The 20,677-nt window shown below is 44.3% G+C and overlaps 2 protein-coding genes across 3 annotated transcripts in view; both read left to right on the top strand.

Annotated features, from left to right (window-relative positions):
- Positions 1–7,199, top strand: part of LOC115048686 (glutamate receptor 2-like) — a 28,128-nt gene extending 20,929 nt beyond the window's left edge. Inside the window, exons 16-18 of one of the 2 annotated variants that reach the window (XM_029511627.1) lie at positions 329–443; positions 2,991–3,132; positions 4,037–4,140. In XM_029511627.1, the coding sequence (XP_029367487.1) occupies positions 329–443; positions 2,991–3,132; positions 4,037–4,140 (361 nt within the window). Of the gene's footprint in view, positions 1–328; positions 444–2,990; positions 3,133–4,036; positions 4,141–7,064 lie in introns of those variants that run through there. The other variant, XM_029510797.1, reaches the window with a different exon arrangement.
- Positions 7,200–12,520: 5,321 nt separating this feature from the next.
- Positions 12,521–20,402, top strand: LOC115045134 (neuronal membrane glycoprotein M6-a-like). Its single transcript, XM_029504657.1, has 7 exons — positions 12,521–12,557; positions 17,094–17,286; positions 18,652–18,808; positions 18,941–19,094; positions 19,590–19,666; positions 19,784–19,849; positions 20,250–20,402. The coding sequence occupies exons 1-7, from the start codon at positions 12,521–12,523 to the stop codon at positions 20,400–20,402; spliced, it is 837 nt and encodes a 278-aa protein (XP_029360517.1).
- Positions 20,403–20,677: the final 275 nt, after the last annotated feature.

Below are 20,677 nucleotides of genomic sequence, written 5' to 3'. Positions count from 1 at the left end.
GCTCCGCCTTGGGGCAACACTGCTGCCGCTGCCTGAGGCTTTTCAATGCAGCACCTCTCATCCTCTGTCTGAGGGGCCAAACAGAAGAGCCCCAACTCAAATACATCACTATTTCTCATTGGACAGTAGATGGAGAGAGAACTCCACCTCCTTCAGAAGAACCAATCAGTGTGATTTTCAGTCAACAGTCATGGAACCAGTGTGAAGCCATGCTGCCACATGCTGCAGGCTGTCTTTTGGTCACTAGACCAGAGTGTGAGAACCGCTGCCCCTCTAATAACATAAGATAACATTTATGGTGATGTTATTTATGTTATTCCCATTGAAGAGTGCCAGTAAACCTTGCCGTATTGAAACTGAATGAGCAAGGGACCCTAGACAAGATGAAAAACAAGTGGTGGTACGATAAAGGAGAGTGTGGCTTCAAGGACTCCACCAATAAGGTTAGTTGTATTTTCTGTGGATCAACCCAACACACTGTCTGTTCTCATGTTGACATGCACAGTAATCCTGACTCTGCATGTGTCAGTGAGGGAAACACTCAGACTACAGTCATTCTGCAGTGTGTCTGTGTGTGTGTTTGTTTGTGGTTAAGAGCCAGTGAAGTCAGTGAAACCCCCAGGTTAGAGTACACACGTCTAACCTGTTGTGAGAAGAAACAAGAGGTCTCCTGGAATCAGAGCGCACTGCAGTCACGCGCTTCTTCTCAGAGGCTGCCATCGATCCAACTATCTGAAGCCTTATTCCCAAGAGAAAGATGTAAACACAGCTTCTTAACCATTCAGCGCTGTTGACATGCTCCCAACAAAGTTCATGAGCAGCCCAGACCACATCGGATATGTTCAGCTTATAAATTAGGTCACAGGACATCATTCAGCAAGTCACGATAAGCTCATCATTGTGACACCAATGACATGGGAAAAAAGGGTAGTTTATAGAGGGACAAAGTCCAGGGCTGCTAGAGACACACACCTACAGTGCGAGTCTGTAGCGGCCAACCCACAGAGGTCCAAGGAAAACACTGATCCACGGGGTCATGAGTCAGGCTCATTGGTCATGGGGAGTGAAGGCTGGATCCTGCGATTTGTATGGTACCACTATGGGAAGACCATTTGGTGGAGACAACATGACGCTTTGGACAATGCTCTGCTGGGAAACTGCCGGTCTGCCGGTCCTTCATTCATGCGGGACTAACCGTAACCTAAACCTGCTCTAGATCAAGTCTCCTCCTTCATAGAACAACAACAGCAACAACGGTTCAGGAAGAACAACCAGATTTGGCTTCAAATTCCCCCAGATCTGAATCCAATCCAGCATCTGTGGGATGAGCTCGACAAGTCTGGATAAGATCCATTGAGGCACCTCCTCAAAATTTCTTGGACTTCAAGGATCTGCTGTGTCTCAGCTCACATCTCTCAGCTCAGCTTCAATGGTCTAGCAGCGTCCAGACCGCCAGGATCAGGGCTGTTTAGGCAAGTGATCATAATGCTGTGGCTGATCTCCATCCAAACGTAGCACAGTACTTCAGGTTGGACGTTCACATTATAGTGGCCCTCAGATCTCTGTTCAGCTCCATCTTTACCTGACCTTAGTCATTATCACCTGCTGTAATGTTATAACCTCAGAACCTGTGGTCTCCACCAGTATGACAAATCTGCTTTCTGGACCTATTCTGGAACGGGTTCCAACAAACCTCAGAGAGAAAAAGACAACAAGAGAAAGTTGATCTTCCACGAGACCCAGCGTGTTCACCAGCAATGTGCTGCGGGGGGGGTGATGTCATAGTACCTGTGATCCAACCATATTGTGTACACATGTACATGTGTGTCTGTCTGATTGTGCATATGTATATGTTTGGATAGAAATTGTTCCGGAAAGTGTGTCCAAACTTTTGACTGGTACTGGAAACACATAAATGCACAAAAACAAAAACACACAAGACACACATAGATGCATATTGTACATAATATAAATGTGTATGTTCCATACTGGCCAAATTTGCAACTGCCCCATTTTTCCATTGAAACTGAAAATAACAAATTACAAAATACAGCACTAATTGCCGCAGATATGTGTTGTTGCCTTGGTAATGAGCATTCATGGATTTGGGAGGCAGAGCTTCAGCCGACAGGACAGGGAAGGGAGTACGACAGACTGGTTAGTCAGATCTTCATAATAAACCAGCTTTCATAATAAACCACTTCTGCACCAGTGTCACAGTAACTCCATGAACAATGTTCGATTTCCTCTGCAGTGACTTCAGGACCAGACACATTCAGTTTCATTTCAGGATTTAAAACGGAATTTTTAAAAAGGTCCTGGCTTGATTCTGCTTAGGTAGAGAACTTTAACTCTGACTGAAGCCCAAAGGGACCTCGTCAGTCAGGCTGTCTCTGTGACATGCTGCCACCTTCATTTGTCAGCCAGCCAATCTGTGTTCAGACTGAGTCTGATGCTGGTCAAAGTCCTGAAGACTCACATCTTCAGAGAGAACCTCCTCTCCTGAAACCCTGACACTGACTTCATGGCTTATCCTGGTTTGGATCTGGAGGATGACATGACACATATAATGTAGAATTAAACTGTATTATTAATTTGATCTTTCCTTTAATGTAAAAACAGAAAAACTGAGCTATTGGAAGTATCAACAGGAAAAATTGAGGCATTCTGACACTTGACTGATAGTGTGTATTGGACTGTGTTCATATGTGTATATTTCTTGACAATTAATGAATATAATAATGTGCCACCTGTGTCACATGAGCACTGCCTGCAAACACATTCATAAAGACAGAACATGAAAACAGTGGTGTATCTAAAGGTTTTTAATATTTTAAGTTAGTGTTGTGTCATATTTATGTTTTCGTCATAGTAACAGGTGACATATCATTCACTGGTTGTGTGTGATTGAAGTTGTTAACAAAAAAAAAAAAAAAAAAAAATCTACTAAACGTACCCTCTTGTGTGTGTGTGTGTGTGTGTGTGTCTAGGAAAAGACCAGTGCCCTGTCTCTCAGTAACGTTGCGGGGGTCTTCTACATCCTGGTTGGTGGTCTGGGTCTGGCCATGATGGTGGCTCTGGTGGAGTTCTGTTACAAGAGTCGTTCTGAAGCCAAAAAAATGAAGGTACAAACTTTATTTAACTATGCTAAATGTTACTAATGTCTAGATTCTTAATGTTGTGACATCCTCACTAATTTGAAGTTGAATATGTGTGATGCATCACGAGATCAGAAAAACAAAATCCTGATTGGTTAGTTCAGTTAAACATTCATCTGTGACTACCTAGATTCTTGATCTAGTTGAGTCCAGACTGTTCCAGGCCACCTGAGGATCTTTGCCTGCTCTAGTAGGTACTGATTTGTGTAAGCTCTGGTTTCAAGGTGTTGTCCCCGCTGAATTCTGGTCACTCTGTGTTGTTCAGGGTACCCTGAGGACAGTCAGCCACGGTTACTACTCCAGCCGAAGGGGTCTGGCAGTAGTAGGATCTACCATGTCAAAAACACTTTGGCCGTAACTGTAGTCCACTGACATCCTGGCAAATGTCGCTGACATGAAAAATATGCCATTTCCCCAAGGATACACAACAAACTGGAATTGCATGTGACAGTAGCAATGAAAACAGAAAGTCCATGGACATAGTGATGCCCAGAGTGTCTTGGTTCAGACTAGGATCAGTTCACTAATACAGGGGAACCTAACACTGGCCTGGCATCAGGGATCCACGTAGGGCAGCTGGAAAGCCAAAGATAGGGTCTGGTGAGTTGTCTATGGTGCGGCAGATAAAGCCGCTGAGCAGCGTCTCCTGAGACATGGACGACAAGACTTTTCACCTCCATTTCCTCTAGAATTCTTCTCATCCCCTGTCTCTGTGTCCATGTTGTTGTCAGTTGAATCAGTTACAGTCACACAGCTGAAGTATCAGCACAACCAGTGCCGTGGTAACAATGACTTTATTTTTGTTATGAAGGTGGCAGCCAACACCTTGTCGTCCCCCCAGCACACAGGAAACTACACACACACTCTGTCTTCTCCTCAACACGCCCCCAACTTCAACCTGCTGTCCCCCAGCCACCAGCCAAACTACGCCACCTATAAAGAGGGCTACAACGTTTACGGCATTGAGAGCGTCAAGATCTAACACTGGTAGGAGAGCGATGATTGATGGCTACGTCTTCCCTCACCTCACAGTCATAAATAATGTTGAGACTTTAAATTGGTAACAACTCGGGCGTCAAACAGCACTTGCATTCACATTATGGAGGAGCACAGCGACTTGAGTGGCAAACTTTAAGTTTTCCTACTGACTTCATCTTCACTTGCTGTCAGTTTGACTCTGTCTCCTCTCTTCTTGTCAGAAGTTATTGTTAAATATGATTGCGTTTCTTTAAGGTCCCGTACGGTAATTCAGTAGGAGAAGAACAGAGTTAGCTGGCTGAACATTGACAAGCTCCCTAACCCGATCCTAGTGAATATCAGGCTCTCTAAAGGTTTAAAGGTCCATAAAGTCTAAAGGTAGATCCATACACATACAGTATCTGTTTTGAAAGTGAAACATGCCAGACCTGAATGTTGATCGCTGTGATACCATAACTATTTATCACTACAGACTCTTTGTTAATGAACATCACAACGATGAAACACCCGTAGCCACAGAGGTGGATTTTCAGTAAGTTATGTGATGTGAATGCAGGAACTGTCCTTGATGAACAGTGGTTACCATGGAGACCATAGTCAAGATTAAAACCGATTTTCTGCTCAAGACTGTGTATGGCTGTGATGCTCCTCTTGTTCGCCAACTTGCTCACTTCCTTTCCCTGACCACTCCTCCTTCCTTCCTACTGTCCGTCCTCTCCTCCCCTTCCTCCTCCACCTTTTTCCTTTAACTTTTTGTTCTGTCCCTGTTCTTTCGTCTGTTCCTTCTTTCTCCTTTTCCTTTGTCACTTTCTAGCCAATCATCCTCTTTTGCAGGTCGACTCTTTGGCCAATCTCTACCTTCAGTAGCAGTTTCATTTCATTTGAAAGATGGTGGTTTGGACTGACAGGTGGAACAATGTCCTCATCCGTGTAGAAGTGACATTACGTCCTTGTTCAGGTCGAGGGCATGTCATGTCCTTGTACATGCAGAGGGGCTGTCATGTCCCTTTACAGGTAGAGGGGACATAGTGTCTTCATACAGGTAAAGGGTACATCATGTCCTTTTACAGGTAGAGACGAAATTACGCAATAGTATTGGTAGAGGGGACCAGACCTGAGGAGACATCACATCTTCACACAGACAGAGGGGTCATCACCCCATCTTACAGGTAGAGGGGGCATTGCATACTTGTACCCATAGAAGACATTGCATCTTTCTTCAGCCTTTGCAGATATAATGTCCTCATATGGGTAGAAGGGACATTATGTCCAAGTACAAGGGACAGCACATGTTCATAGAGGTATGGGGGGCGTACAGGGAGCATTAGGCACTTATCATGTCCTCGTACAGGAAGAAGAAATGTCCTTGTATGGCCTGAGCACCATCTAATATATTCCAGGTTCTCATTATTCTGTGTTGAGAACACTTCACTTGACTTAGCAGGCTAAAGCTAGTTGGCTCTGTCTCTCCTTAGTGCCGACTGGATGCAGCTCAGTCTCCTTCTTCACTATTAAGTTTGAAACTGTCTCTGTCCAGAAGATCTCAGCTATTTATCAAAAAGCCTGTCAGTCTTCACACTTGAAAACACATTCACTCACATGTGGCATGTGCGGGCTGATGTAAACTGGAAGTAGATTGTGACTTGAACACAAGTTCAGACCATCTTCTCTCTCCTCATGTCATCCAAACATCTTCAGTGGTGAATATGGTGTCTGGAGTGGAGTCTGCTGACCACCTTCCTCAGATCATATGGAACACAACCCTTAAACCATTTGCTGGTCACAATTCTTTGGTCCTTATGGTATTAGATTCAGGATTCAGGTTCCAGTTTGAGACTCTGAGAGCTCAGCACCACCAGGTGGGCAACAGAAGTGAAATTGGCTCACAGTTTCCTGCTGAAAAAGGGACATGCACAGGTGGGGAATGTTGTACAACTCAGAGATACTGAACAGTTATCCAAGTGACCGGAGCTCCACCCAGTCTGACCTCTGACCTCTGTCATTGACATCGAACTGCAGCTTCAGTCAGTTGAGATCTGATTGGCTGAGTGGATAATTATATCAGGGGTTCCTAATAAAGTGCTCAGTGTGTGTACAGTGAGACATGTCGTCCTGGCACTTCTGTCTTTCAGTAAACTTAACTATAGTCCTATTGCAACAGCATCAGTCGCCATAGCAACAGGCTCTAAACAAGGAGATGATGTAGAAGGATCCTGCGCCACAATCAGGTGCCCCCCTTGACCCTCCCCCAATACCCCTCCTCACCCCCCATCACCCCAATATGCTTCAAACGCATTCTTCATTCATTCATTACATAATGCTACAGTGTGTCATGCTGCGTTCAGTGGCGTCAGGAAATGGGAAACTTTTTTGCCTCTCTCTCTCCATCTCTATACATACGTTGGTATCTGTTGACTTTGATCTTGTGAAAACAGTGTTTGCTTCACAGAAATACTTCTGATTTTTAGTCATTCTTGAGTTACAGGGCTTGTAGGATACTGTAGGATACAAAATGAAATAACCAACACCCGACCTTTGACCTTTGACTGATACCCCTCTCAGACAACCCTACTAATGGCTTACTGTCAGCCCCTGACCCTTGTCCAGCCCTGGTCAGGAGGAGGGTGTTTCAGATAGACCTTCATCACGGTGTTGGGCTGAATGAGGGAGTGCTCGAGGGCCTGAGGACCCCACTGGGTGAAGGTCAGGGTGAGGGAGGCAGGACATAAAAAGCTTGTGTGCATCCATTTTCTCAAAACTTAAAAGAAGAGGCAGAGGAGATGAGTTTAAAACTACAATAGTATGATGACTGTAACGACTCTGATGACAGTTAAGTCTGCTGACTTTGATAAATGATGGATCTGCTAACTCTGATGACTGTTATGACTAAGGTGACTCTGACGATCGACATGTTGTGTCCTTGTGCAGCTGAAGTTCACAGATGCGATGCGCTCCAAAGCTCGTCTGTCCATCACAGGATCGACCAGTGAGAATGGCCGTGTCCCAGTGGCTTACCTCCGCCCAGGATTACCCATGAGCCTCAGCATGACTGACCTCTCCTGACCACATCTGAGTCAGTGCCTTACAGCCAGTCAAGACACAACCCTCCCAACAATTCAGCTCGGCCCCATTTTCACTCTGGAGTTCAGCCCTTCCAGTTCTCTGAGGACTCCTGATCCCGCTCTCCACCACCTCGCCTACAAAGACACCGTGGTCCGCCAACCACTTGGTCAGCAAACACCTGCCCCCCCCCCCCCCCCCACCCACCCACAGAGACTCCAGACCATCAGTGTTGGTGGCTGCCTGTGTACAAAGTCATGAATCAAGCACAGGGGACAGTTTTCTACTCTCATCATCTTTTAGGAGGTTTGTTCACTTCTTATATAGGAAAGTAGGACCACCGTGATGCTGACGTTAACGCAATAACAGCACTCGCCTGGGATGTAATCTGGATCCTGGGTGTCAGGGCAGAATCCGGATTAAATTTAGTGGAATGACTACCTGAGAAACCACATTCATGAAGTCATCGTTAGTGTGATTAGCAGATAATGATAATGTTATTATTATTCCACATTCTTTTCCTGTTTCCTGCCTGAAAATCCCTGATTAGTAGAGACTTTTCCCAGACCAAGAGATGCATGGAATGACACACAAACACACACACACACACACACACACACACACACTAACAGGACATAGGGATGGGCAGATGAGTGTGTATATGTCACTCAGAGTCACCCTGAGACCTGGACTTGATCTTCATCAGTGTTTGGCGTGGTGTGATATGATGTGATGTCCCAGACTGTTGAGTTCAGGTTTCTCTTCATATTCACCACAGAATCTCCAGAAAATTAGCCTGACCCGTTGCTTTTCAGAAAACAGATCTCAGTCCGTGTCACAGGGGGCCTGACTTTAAAGCAAATGCAAAATGACTCCATTTGTACCAAACATCCAGCGCTACAACGTCAGTCACGGCCACAACTTTCCACCTGTCCCTGGATGAGCCGTCCCCTTAGTCTGACATCTCATACAGACATAACATCAGGAGCTCATCCTGGTTTTCTGCTGGAGCCTGGACTAATTCAATGATGTTTGTAGGTCAGTCCACTACAGTGGAGAGACACACCAGAATAGGAAGGCAATGTGTTTAGAGACAACAGGACAACAATAGATGTCCTCACAAATAAACATCCTATCCCCTGTCGGACATCTCTCTCTGGGTGTTCAGTTGACAAGGGACCAACAACAGAGTTATTAGAAATATACATTTTCTACATTAACGGAAAAAGATCACAATTCCAAGCTGCATTTCAAAAAGGTAGAAAGGATCCACATGTTGGAACCTTCCTGGTCCAACATATCCAGTGATATGTTGTGCAGCCATATCTGTCCAATGTTATGATCAAGTTTCAGCTCAGTTCAAGAGTAATAGCAAAACTGTGAAAACCAAAGAACTTAAATTGTGTTGTCCAGGTTGCTAAGCAATGGGGCAAACACAGCTGGTGACCCACAGTAAAAATCTTTCATGGTCCACAACAGTTTGGAAGGGCTTTCCAAGCAGTCATGGTCCAGGTCCTCGGACTTTGATTTTTGAAGCCATGCAATGAGACAACATGGCATCGCTTAGATATCACAGGGTTATATTTCCAGAACTCACTTGACTCTTCCAGAGCCACAGGTTAGACTGCAGGCTGCCCATCCCTTTGTGTAGGTCCACACACACACACACACACATGCACACAAACATTTGATACACACTTCTTTGTACCACACACACATATTGTTGTCATAAGAGTTCAGAAAGCCAACTGGAGGATGTGCCAAACAGACTGAGAACCAATCAGAGCTCTCCATGCTCAGCCAATGGCAGCTGCTGATACTGAAACCTGAGCCAATAGGGAGCTCTCACTCCTGTGAGGTGGAGAAGAAACTGTGAAGAAAAACTTTTGTTTTAATAAAAATACTGCACTGATGATGAGGATGAGGATGAGGATGAAGAGAACGTTTGCATGTCACTTTAATTTCTTTCTTTCAGATGAACTTGTCAGCCTGACGCTTCAAGCCTGGCTGCGTTTTAGTGTTTAATAATGAGAGTAATAATAATAATGATATTAACAATATTAATTGCAGTATAAATGTGGTTCTTGTTATGTATAGTGTATGCTTTTAAGAACTCAAGTCTGCTATTTTCTTTCACCAGGAAGCTGTTATATGTGCTGCTAGTTAGGAGCAAGCTGGTTAGCCGGTTAAGTGGTTAGCCTCTCTGATGACATGATAAATGCCTGAGATGAGAGAAACAGCAGGTAGAAAAGCTGCTTCAATGTCCTCTCGTGGATCCACATCCCTCCGACAGAGACCTGACTGGATCTGAGGGAAAATCATACACCTCTGAGAGAAATGTGAAAAGTTCACTCTTCACTTTGCCTCTGGTACAAATTCATTTTCTATTAAATTCATCAATTTTGACCAAAATCTTGTGAGTTGTTTTTGATAAACCACTACTGAGGCCCTGAGGTGATTTAAACCGGACCAGTGTCTACATCTACCTGTTGGGTTAAGTCTAGGTGTTAGTGCTGGTACAGATGTTGGGGGCAAGTGGAGGAGTTGGTGCAGGTGTTTTTGTTCTCCGTGTGCTTGCATGGGTTTATTCCAGGTACATATACAATAGTCCAGCTATAAATGAAGTTGGCCTGCCTTACATAAGCTTCTTATTTGTTTTCTTCCCCCCCCCCAACAAATGGTTTGGCCACCGATCCGTCGCTAAGCCCCGCCCCCCATGGTTACTGTTGTTATGCCAGGCTGTCTTCTGTCTGAAGTTCGGTAGGAAAATGTCCGGTTAGCATCAGTTGGGTTATCAGAAAGGAAAAGAGCATTAGAAAATAAAGAGACATTTTATGAGGAAATATATATTTAAAAAAGGTAGTGACGGTGAAGCTGGGACGAGAAACGTAGAGTAAGGTAAGAAACAGCGCCGTTGTGTCAACCGATTCGGTTCCCCCCCAAGTTCCTGTTCCCCTTTACGCCGATTTACTGCTGAATCGTGCGTAGGTGCTATGTTACCGTGCGTACTTAAAGAAGAAACGTGGTGATAAACACCAGGTAATAATACGACCAAGATATATGATGTAGAATGACCCGATCGTTATGGAGAAATAATCCAGGTAGGGTGAGGATTATACATCGTAGTCATGTCTGTACGTGTTCCAGTTAAGAATATGGCCCACGTGCACCCCACGTGACCTCTTCTTCTTAGCTCCGAGTCTACGCCTGTTGATTTGTTAATAATTTTTATGAGTAAATAAATATCATTTTTGTTGTGTATATGCTACAGTTTAACTGGTTAATCGATCAATGACAGTTATGTAGACCTATAGACTATTTTCTGGGCATGTCGTGCAAGAGATAACAGATCATGTGTAGGCTTTTAGGGAAAAAATATTTTAAGTGTTTCGTGAATGGATCATTGACTTTCTATAAATCATGCACTTACATTGAACTAACCCAGGGCATAACATAATTCCCAACCCAGTTTCCCAAAGAATATGGACACTATCCGGTGGGTGTTTCCAAGGAGCAGAAATATGTCATTCGCTGGAGCTCCGTCCGTTTCCAAATGAACGGTAAGCAATAGTTACAAGTTATAAGTCAAAAATAATGTCATCAATCCGTCAGTCGAGCATGCTAACCAGTTAGCTAGCAGTCCATTTCGAAGCGACTAACTAGTGTAAGTGATCCGGCAGTGAGGTTTGACAGATTGACAAAGAATGGCTGAACAAATGCATTCTCGATTTATTTTGTTATATAATAAATACCATACCGGTAACCTACACATGGCTTTTTCCATTTCGCTTTCCATACACCCAGCTGTGTTTCTATTTGCTATTCTTCTTTAAGTACGCACGGTAACTTAGCAACTACGCACGACTCAGCAGTAAATCAGCGTAAAGGGGAACAGGAATTTGGTGGGAACCAAATCGGTTGACACACCGTTAGCTTGTAACGTAAGCTAACTGTCCAGCTCTAATGCTAACGTCCATTAGCCTCGCTTTGATTAAAGCCCGACACAAAACGTTAACTTTGACAGAAACAGCTGAGTTTGGTAGCTCCATCAGAAAGGAAGAGATGGAGAGGAGAGGGCCCCAGCTGCAGTCAGGTAACAGAGACAGTGACCTGGAACACACACACTGAGGTGTGCGTGTTACAAAAACTATGAACAAGTAATGTTAGACTAGTGCAAAAGTAGCGAGTAAGAGAGCATCAATACAAATGTAGTGGAGTAAAAAGTACAATATGTCCTTCAAATGTAGTGAAGTGAAAGTAAAAGTATCCCCCAAAAGTAATACTCAAGTAAAGTACAGATACTCAAAAACTGTACTTAAGTACAGTACAGTAAATTTACTTCGTTTCTGTCCACCTCTGCATGCATGGACACAGCATGGACACCCTGACTTGTCTGCAGCTACACAACCCCGTACACAACAGACTGTGATGTTCTGTGTGTTCTCCAACCTTTCTATCAGAACCAGCAGGAACTTTTTTCAGGAGTTTGAGTGACAGAAGCTCCTCTCTTAGATCAGAGCGCACAGTCCAGCCTTCGGTCCCTACGACCCTGTTGGTCCAGTGTGTCCAGTTTTCCTTCTTTGGAGCACTTCTGGTATGTGCTGCCCCTGCAAACCAGCAACATCCCTCAGAGCTGCAGTGTTGGAGAAGCTCATCTACACATCACAATTTGGTCCTTTTCAAAAGTCGCTCTCATCCTCACACTGGACCATCAGGATTAAATGTTCACCGGCTGCCTGATACATCCCACCCACTGACAGGTACCATGGTTACCAGATATATCCCACCCACTGACAGGTGCCATGCTAACCAGATATGTCCTACCCACTGAAAGGTGCCATGGTAACCAGATATGTCCTACCCACTGAAAGGTGCCATGGTAACCAAATGTATCTCACCCACAGACAGGTACCATGGTAACCAATCAGCAATCAGGGTTATTCAGTTCACCTATCAGTAGCCATAATGTTTTGGCTGATCAATACATGTAGTTCTAAGTGAATAATAATGACATGAAGACAAAAACCGTTTTCCGACTGATAATAAACATTTTTATTTTGTGTCCTTAAGTTAAACATCCTAATATGAGGAAATCAGGGCTGAAGCTGATGAGAGAGGAGAGAAAGCGGAGCAGTGAAATAGGGACTTCCCTGCGTCTCCATCATCTGCAGGGAGGGAAAAAAAACGCCTCCCACACACACACACTCACACACACACACACACACACACACACACACACACACACAGACACAGTGCTGAGAGCTAGCAAGGGGCTTTAAACAGCTTCACACGAAACAGAGACAAAGGGACGTGAAGCTGCCACAATGGAGGAAAACATGGATGAATCTCAGAGCCAGAAAGGTAAGACAGTGTGTTCTTTCTGTCTTTGAGTAGATGAAGCGACCTGTCATTATTCTGCTTGCATGGGATTCATTTATGTGTGTTGTGGGCAGAGATGGAGGAAAACATTCACATCCTGCGCAAACCACAGCCTCACGTTTCAGCCGCCACATTTAACGAGTTCATTTTCACACTGTTTGTCTGATCTTGTCCCCATGCAGCAAAGATGGGGCCGTTTATGTGTGTGAGCAGGAATTAGACCGGACCCACTGTGTTGGTTGGATGAATGAATGCAGAACAAAGCAGATTGTCAGGGTGAGGATGAGGAGCTGGGTCGCTGTTGTTTTGGAGACTCTATGGGCAGATGGATGGACAGATGGATGGATGCATGGATAGATGGAGGAGGTGGGAGTGGCAGTGAGGGGATGGGGGGTGGGGCAGGTGGAGGGAGGGAGCGTGTGGGGCAAAACCTTGAAATAGAGGGTGAGACTGAGGAGGATTGGGAGAAGTGGAGCAGTGATTGATACCTTTACTGGGATTTTCTTTGTTCGGCCTCATTGTTGACGCTTCATGCATCTCTTCTCCGTGCCTCCTCTGTCCTCCTTTCCTTCTCTTCAATTCTTATCACCTCATCTCCTCTTCTCTTCTCATTCTCTCCTTTTCCCCTCCTTCCTCCCTCAGTCTCACCCTTTTTTGTGGTGTCTCCATGACTCTCTCCCCTTTTCCCTCCATTTTCTTCTTCTCTCCTTCTCTCTGTCTTTCTCTCTTGCTCTCATTGTCTCTCCCATCGCCATCTTGCTTTGTAGATTCCCTCCTTTTTCCTCTTCCTCTATTTTCATAATTCTTCCGTTTTTTGTTTTTTTTTTAAGATTTCATATTATTGTCAGTATCATTGTCATTATTTATATGATTATTTTTGTTGTATCAGCTGTGAAAATGGGCGTGTCCCTCACCCTCAGTCTGTTTTCCTGGTTTTTCTGATGAAAATTAAAAAGGCTTTTTTTTTCTTGCCGTTACCTTTCTTAACACTGTTTCTATGGCAACATTACTGTGAACAGGCAGGTATGTGTGTTTTCCTCTGGAGGGAACCTGTTTTATCCAATCAGAGGGGAAACACTGAAGGTGTGAAGGGCTGACATTTCATCTGTATACTTTTATCCTGATCAGTCAGAGAAGAGTTCACACATCATCTGTCACTGTGACCTCATCTTCTGGATCTGTTGCAAAGCAACATGTTGTGGATGTTGTGATGATGACAAGACCAAACAGAAATGCAATGACATGTGGCTTTATTATTGTTACCGTAACAACCAGGGTCTAGTACCCCCGTCACCATCAGGGTACCAGCCCACATCTGCTGGGGGTACCAGAATCATGCCAGAACTGAAAGGAAGCGTTAGACGACTGGTCAGAGGACCATTTAAATGACTAACTAGTGAAATGGTTGTTGCAGGTTTACTTGTGAGGCTTTAGGTTGATGATTGACAGTTTCAGCCTGGCCTGGTGTTAATGTGATAGTAAAAGGTTATTAACAGACCTTTAATGAATTGATGATTCCTCATGATTATAACCCATAGCCACCAGACACGTTACTGTCATGCTACACACCGTCTGTGTCTTTTGGAGATGTACATTGTATATATATATATATTTATCTACAAATTGTAAATATTTTTTCATCTAATTGCTTTCTTCCCTTTCTATTTCCTGCCTATCTATGCAAATTGAGTTGCTGCATCAAACAATTTTCTTTTTTTGCGGGATCTTTGAGACCTTTATCGATCCCTTAAAGATCTTCTGATGATCATATCAAAGCTCATCTCAGTCAAAGTGGGTGAGGTTCTGTGTTGGCTGTTGGAGTGTCAGATAGAGTTCATCTGTGTGGTCTGTGCAGAAAAAATCCAAACTGGTGATATTAACTCCCAGCATGCATTTCAGCACAACACATTCAACAGGCTTTGTATGAAGATGAAGAGAAGAGGCCAAGGCTCACGGGAGTTGTAATGTTGAAACATGAAATTAAACATGAGTGCATCTTCACTCAGGAAAGTCCCACGATTCCATGTTGAATCACACCAGCCACCTCAGACCATGTGACATGGCTTACTGAAGAAGACAATTGTCTTCATCTTGAGCATATTTGCCCTTCTTACCGTAACCTCAGTTTATCTACCCAGGAATCAGCAGCCCGCCTGATATGCCCCCAAGCCACGCCCCTTACATCCGGACAGCCAGTTACTGTGGGACTCCTTCCGTCTGCTTCCTGTGAGGCTTTATTCACATATCAGTTGAGATCAACTGTTCAACTGTATCATTTTTGGGAAGCTGCTTCCTATTTAATTTTTTCGACTGTTTCTCCTGTTCCTGGTCCCAACCTTGAGACCATCTGAACTGAGTTAATTGGACCTGGTATTTCTGTCTTCTGGAGACAGAGAAGTGGGAAGGTCCCAGCTTCACCTGGACTATATCATCCCAATATCAAGAGTCCACAAATCTGAAGAGAACCTGATCAAGAGTTCACAGTCCTGAGGAAAACCTGAGATCTTATGTTAGTGGTTATTATAATGAAGAGGAGGAATCAGGAGGATCCTTACTGACAATATTGTTAAAGTACCACAAAATAACAATTCAAAGAAAACATGAAATAACAGCTAACATTCATGCCAGTAAAGCTTGTTGAATTTAATTGAATAGAGAGAAAGGACACTAGCAGCAGAGGATGGATGGCATCTCTCTCTCTCTCTGTCTCTCTTTGTCTCGCCTTTTCATTATGATAACCATTAATGGAAAGACTCTTCATGGACAGAGAAGTCAATACAAATAGAGTAAACAACCCACAGGGGGAGAGAGAGACTGAGATAGAGATATAGGGAGAGGCTTAGAGAGTATGAGTGAGTGAAAGAAAGTGAGAGGGAAGGGGAGATTAGCAAGAGAGAGGGAAAGAGAAAGGGAGACTGGTGGGGGGTACACAGAGGAAGAGGGAAAGACAGACAATGTCTCAATGGTCAGGGAGTTCATGAAGTATATTTTTCAGAGGTTAAAAACACAGATGTCCATCATCAGACAATGAAATGACAGAATATTGTAAAAATACTGGCAGTCAAAAGAGAGCCAGAGATTGCATGATGTTCAGGAAATACTTATTTTAACCCAAATCACAATCGCCTCCTTAACCTTACCAAGACAGTTAATGTAGTAACCACGTACACTGTACTTTAATGATAGTTGACCTGTTTATTATTGTACCCATGACAAACTGAAAAGAGAGAGAACAATTCCATATCCATGGTGCCCAGTAGATTAAGTTTTTCAGACTGGGTGTGGGCCTGATCCTCCCAAAGTATGAATTGTGGCTGCGTGTTTTTTTGCTTGTTTGTTTTGTTTTTTTGTTGTTGTTTGTTTGTTTGTTTGTTTTGTTTTTTGTTTTTTCAGACAACTCTCAATACATGTTCCTGTCCCTGTTTTGTCACTGTCATCTCCTATCCAGTCTAAAGGCAAACATTAAAGGTCCATACAGTCTAAAGGTATATTTTGGCCATCCATAAGCGACATGTGGCTCCTCTTTCTCATCTTCTTTCTCCTCGTCTTCCTCATTTTCCTCCTTCTCCTACAAGCAAAATCCAATAGAAACAGTGCAATCATTAAACTGATAACAGATAAAGTGCAAAGGCCATGGGTCGTGTAAAAGTGTACAGGTAATACAAAACAGCATCAGGTTTGTTTTTGGGGGGGGGGGTCCAGGTCTGGGAGTAACCACTGCATGATGCCACACATGACATGAATACAGCACCTCACAATTTTTTTTTTTTTCAGCATGAACTATACTGTTTTCTTTCTGCATAAATGCAAACAATTATAACGATGACAAAGTAAAGACAGACAAAAAAAAAACAAAAAAACAATCATAAACAATCAGCTCTTCTCAGATGTTTCAGCTGTTTGAGTTGATGAGAATGTAGATGGGTAACTGTGTACACATATACTCACCTCGATCTATACACAGAGGTAACGCATACAGACCCACAACCTTTGTGCACAACCTGTCCCACTTTTTATCAGGTCATTGGGTCTTCGCTGCATTTAAAACCTAAATATGGAAATGATGAGGATTATAACATGGCTGACATTCAGGACACAAAAAAACCCCACAAAGACACGTGTGCAGACCCACACTCACACCCACACACACACAGATATTTCTGCGTGTGACTGTAACAGTTACAGGCCCTGTGCTGTTGTCATGACAACACTACAGGCAAAGTGGGTCAGCAGCCTTCTGCCACACCCCTTTTAGCATGGCAACAAGGCTGGTCAATTAAACTTCAGGAGAGCGATGACTCACATACACACTAACCCCTCCATCCCCATCCCCCACGTGTGGGAGCCGCTGTGTGTGTGTGTGTGTAGGTGTTGCCATCAGACTTAGACTGAGATCAGAATCTGATTCAGATAGGACTCAGATCAGATCTGTCTCAGAGCTGTCTCAGATCAGACTCTGACTCAGTGTGGGTTGTAGGGAATCCGTGGAAGTCACTGTCACACTCTGTTTGTGTTCAGGTTGTAAGGAGTGCTGTGAGCGATGTGTGGGCAGTCTGCCCTGGGCCTCTCTCATAGCCACAATCCTCCTCTATATGGGCGTGGCCTTGTTTTGTGGATGTGGTCATGAGGCTTTGAGTGGCACCGTCACCATCCTGCAGAACTACTTTGAAGTGATCAGAGCTCCTGGGGAAATGCTGGACGTGTTCACGATGTGAGTGACTTTACCCTTTATCTTCATGTCTCACATTAAACATTTGCTGTTTTAGCACAATAAATGTCTGAGTACAGAGAAAATCAATTTGCAGACACCTGCTAAACAGTCCATCACAGAGCCTGAAGAGTAAAGACAGATGACCGACAGCCCTGATATCAACAGTCCTGGTAATGGAACCAACACAACGTCATATCCCTTGAATTCTCAATGTTGCCCTGAGGTAAACATGAAATCTGAGTCTGTGGGCTCATCCTTCATGACCAGGCAGAGACATAGCAGTCCAGTGGTTCTCAACTCAACCAGATAATTAGCTCCCACCAAAATGGCTGATCTCCAGGTTGAGAACCAGTGTCATCCTTCAGTCCAGAGAGTCACCATTTCACCTAATGTCAGTGTCATGACAGTGGGAGGAAATTTGAGAACCTGGAGTGGACACACACAGGCGATAACATTTGAGGTCAGGTGTTAAAACCCAGGCCGCGCTAACTCTTGGAAACCCTTTTTTAACATGAGCTGCCAGCATCTGTTCTGGTCCCAGACAGATTTGTGTTGTTGATCTCTGTCTCCGAAACCCCTTCCGATTCCTGGATCAGGCTCCATCATATGTCAGAGACCAAAGGACTGGTGGTTTAGCGCCGGTTCTCTGGCTGTGTTAAGCTCTTCCTGCTGCTCAGGGTCAGACTCCTGGACAGTATCAGGGAGGCTCCATCAGGGGGATTTCATCGCTGTCCTCCTCCTGTGCTTTTAGCTGTAAGCCATTTCTTGTTTCTGGAAAACTCCCTCCATGCAACACTCATGGATACTTCGAGGTCCATCTTCCCGTCCTCACAGTCGAATCATTATAATCATTGACACAGTATTGACAGTATTGACTTTGACACAATCTACTTCCTGCTTCACCTTGAACCCACCAGGGACAGCCTTAAAAGTTTGGATCAGTGCAGATGGAGTTGCTCATCCAAGTGTAGGTGCAGCAGCTACTCCCTCAGGCTCTTCTCACACCTGAGCAGCTGTAGAGTGAGAGTGTAGAGTGTCCATCCTGATGATGATGATGTCTGAACAGGATTCACAGGAAGTTTGACTGTTTTCTAATGTCTCTTCTGAAACAAATATCAGGTTGTGATTTAGTTAAAAACTGATCCCAAAGTGCAGCAGACATCATCCACACACAGTCTGCAGGAGCAAGATACATTTAGCTTAGCTTCATATTTGTAACCGCAATCCACACAAAAAATGGAAAAGTGACAAAAAATGAGGCAATAGGGCAAGCTCATGCCTGACACTACATTTTACATACAGTTTACATTGTGCTACATACAGTTTGCAGCTGATTTAAATTAAATTTTTGTGTGTTCGCCACAGTATTGACATCCTGAAGTACATAATCTACGGCCTCGCAGCGGGGTTCTTTGTATTCGGCATCCTGCTGCTGGTCGAGGGCTTCTTCACCACTGGTGCCATCAGGGATCTGTATGGAGAGTTCAAGATCACGGCCTGCGGACGCTGCCTGACAGCATTTGTAAGAAAACACAGCAGATCACATGACACCAGAACCTGGACATGTGGACAAGTTCACTGATACCAACACTGATTCAAAGCACCTGACCTGACATACACAGTTCTGATGTTTGTGTTTTTTGTGTGTCTACAGCTGATGTTCATGGCCTACCTGTTCTTCTTGGTTTGGCTTGGTGTGACAGCGTTTACCAGCCTGCCCGTCTTTGTATACTTCAATGTCTGGTCCATGTGTCAGAACATCAGTCTGGTGGATGAGGCCAACCTGTGCCTGGACCTGCGCCAGTTTGGTAAGTGATCACATGACCAATGATGTCATCATTCTGTCAGACAGAATGCCACCTGCAGCCAGTGGGTGATTAGATTAGAAACTTACACATACACACACACACAGTTCACTCTGTGTACAAAGTATAAGATTATATAAAAGTAAATAAAAATATATATTTTTTTAAAGTATACAGAAGTATATGAAGAACGAGTCAGTAGCCATGCAAAAAGTTAGTCCAAAGAGAAAATCTCATTCTGTATTCAGGAACTGAGCATCAGAGAAGAGGATCCTCTCATATATATATGAGATATATATGATATATATATATATGTGAGTGTGTGTGTGTAACCTGTGTTATATAGCTTGATGCAGTTAACTCACTGTCACCATGTTGTTCTCCACATTGACCACATTTATAATCAGACTCCTGCAAATACTGAGTAAACTGTTTGTGTATAGAGTAGACAGCAGCCTGTGGTCACTGTCTGATGCTGTTCTGGTCCATGTGGTCCAGGAGCCGTGACCATCTCTGAGGAGAGGAAGGTGTGCACAGGGTCTGAGAAGTTCGTCAAGATGTGTGACTCTAACGAGGTGAGGTGGGGAGGATGTGTGTGCGGGGGGGGGGGGTGATGCAAACGTAACAACCTGACACCTACATGAACACCAAATCTGAAAAACTGAAAACGTGTGTGTGTGTGTGTGTTGCAGCTGGACTTGACTTTCCATCTGTTTGTGTGTGCGCTGGCGGGAGCAGGAGCTGCTGTCATCGCTATGGTGAGAGCCAATACTGTCACATCTGACTGGCTTTGGGGCTGCAGTACTACTGCTGGGAGGAGGACGATTGGCTGGGTTTTACCTAACGTTCACCAACAGTCAGGGGTCAGGGTTAGGGGGCTGAGACAGGCAGTAAACAGACAGAGGGCTCCATCTGCCCCTCAGATGTCAGATGTTTCCTCCACCAGGCTTGGCTCAATGCTGACATAAAGACAATAAAGAGACTCCCCATATCCGTTGTTAATGAATTCCTTTGTCTTTTCATTTCTTTTAGAGAATGGGGAAAGGTAGCCAGGTGACAGGGCAGTGTGAGGAGCAGCGATCTGACCTTACTTGAGGTGTAATGAGGCTCAAATCTTGTGCTCTTTTTTTCCGTGTGCTTCCTGACCCCCTGCCCTAGGTGCACTTCCTGATGGCTCTGGCTGCCAACTGGGGCTATTTGAAGGACGCCAGCCGGATGCAGAAGTACGAGGACATCAAGTCGAAGGAGGAGCAGGAGCTGCATGACATCCACTCCACACGCTCCAAAGAACGCCTCAACGCCTACACATAAACACACCGCCACAATGGTCGACACACACACACACACATACCTGTCAGACACACACACACCATAAACACAAGTGGAAAAAACAACACAAGCACATGAGTTGAAATGATGAATACACTGACACCATCATCATCCTCATGTTGGAGGCAGATCATTGGCTCTGGTTGTCCATGCTAACACTTCCTGTGTATCTGTTGCTGTGTTAAAACTAAAACTCAGAAGATGTGAGTCAACACAAAACCAAAAAAATTATAAAGATGAGTGAGAATGAGAAAAAA

The sequence above is a fragment of the Echeneis naucrates genome, chromosome 1 (assembly GCF_900963305.1).
Source record: "Echeneis naucrates chromosome 1, fEcheNa1.1, whole genome shotgun sequence".
Classification (NCBI taxonomy): Eukaryota; Metazoa; Chordata; class Actinopteri; order Carangiformes; family Echeneidae; genus Echeneis; species Echeneis naucrates.
The sequence above is the reverse complement of the archived record's forward strand: the minus strand, read 5'-3'. Positions and strand labels throughout refer to the sequence as shown.

Coding starts and splice junctions, on each gene's coding strand:
- LOC115045134 (XM_029504657.1), top strand. CDS start 12,521: ATGGAGGAAAACATGGATGAATCTCAGAGCCAGAAAG. Junction 17,287..18,651: donor ATGCTGGACGTGTTCACGAT/GTGAGTGACTTT, acceptor TGTTCGCCACAG/TATTGACATCCTGAAGTACA. Junction 18,809..18,940: donor GACGCTGCCTGACAGCATTT/GTAAGAAAACAC, acceptor GTGTGTCTACAG/CTGATGTTCATGGCCTACCT.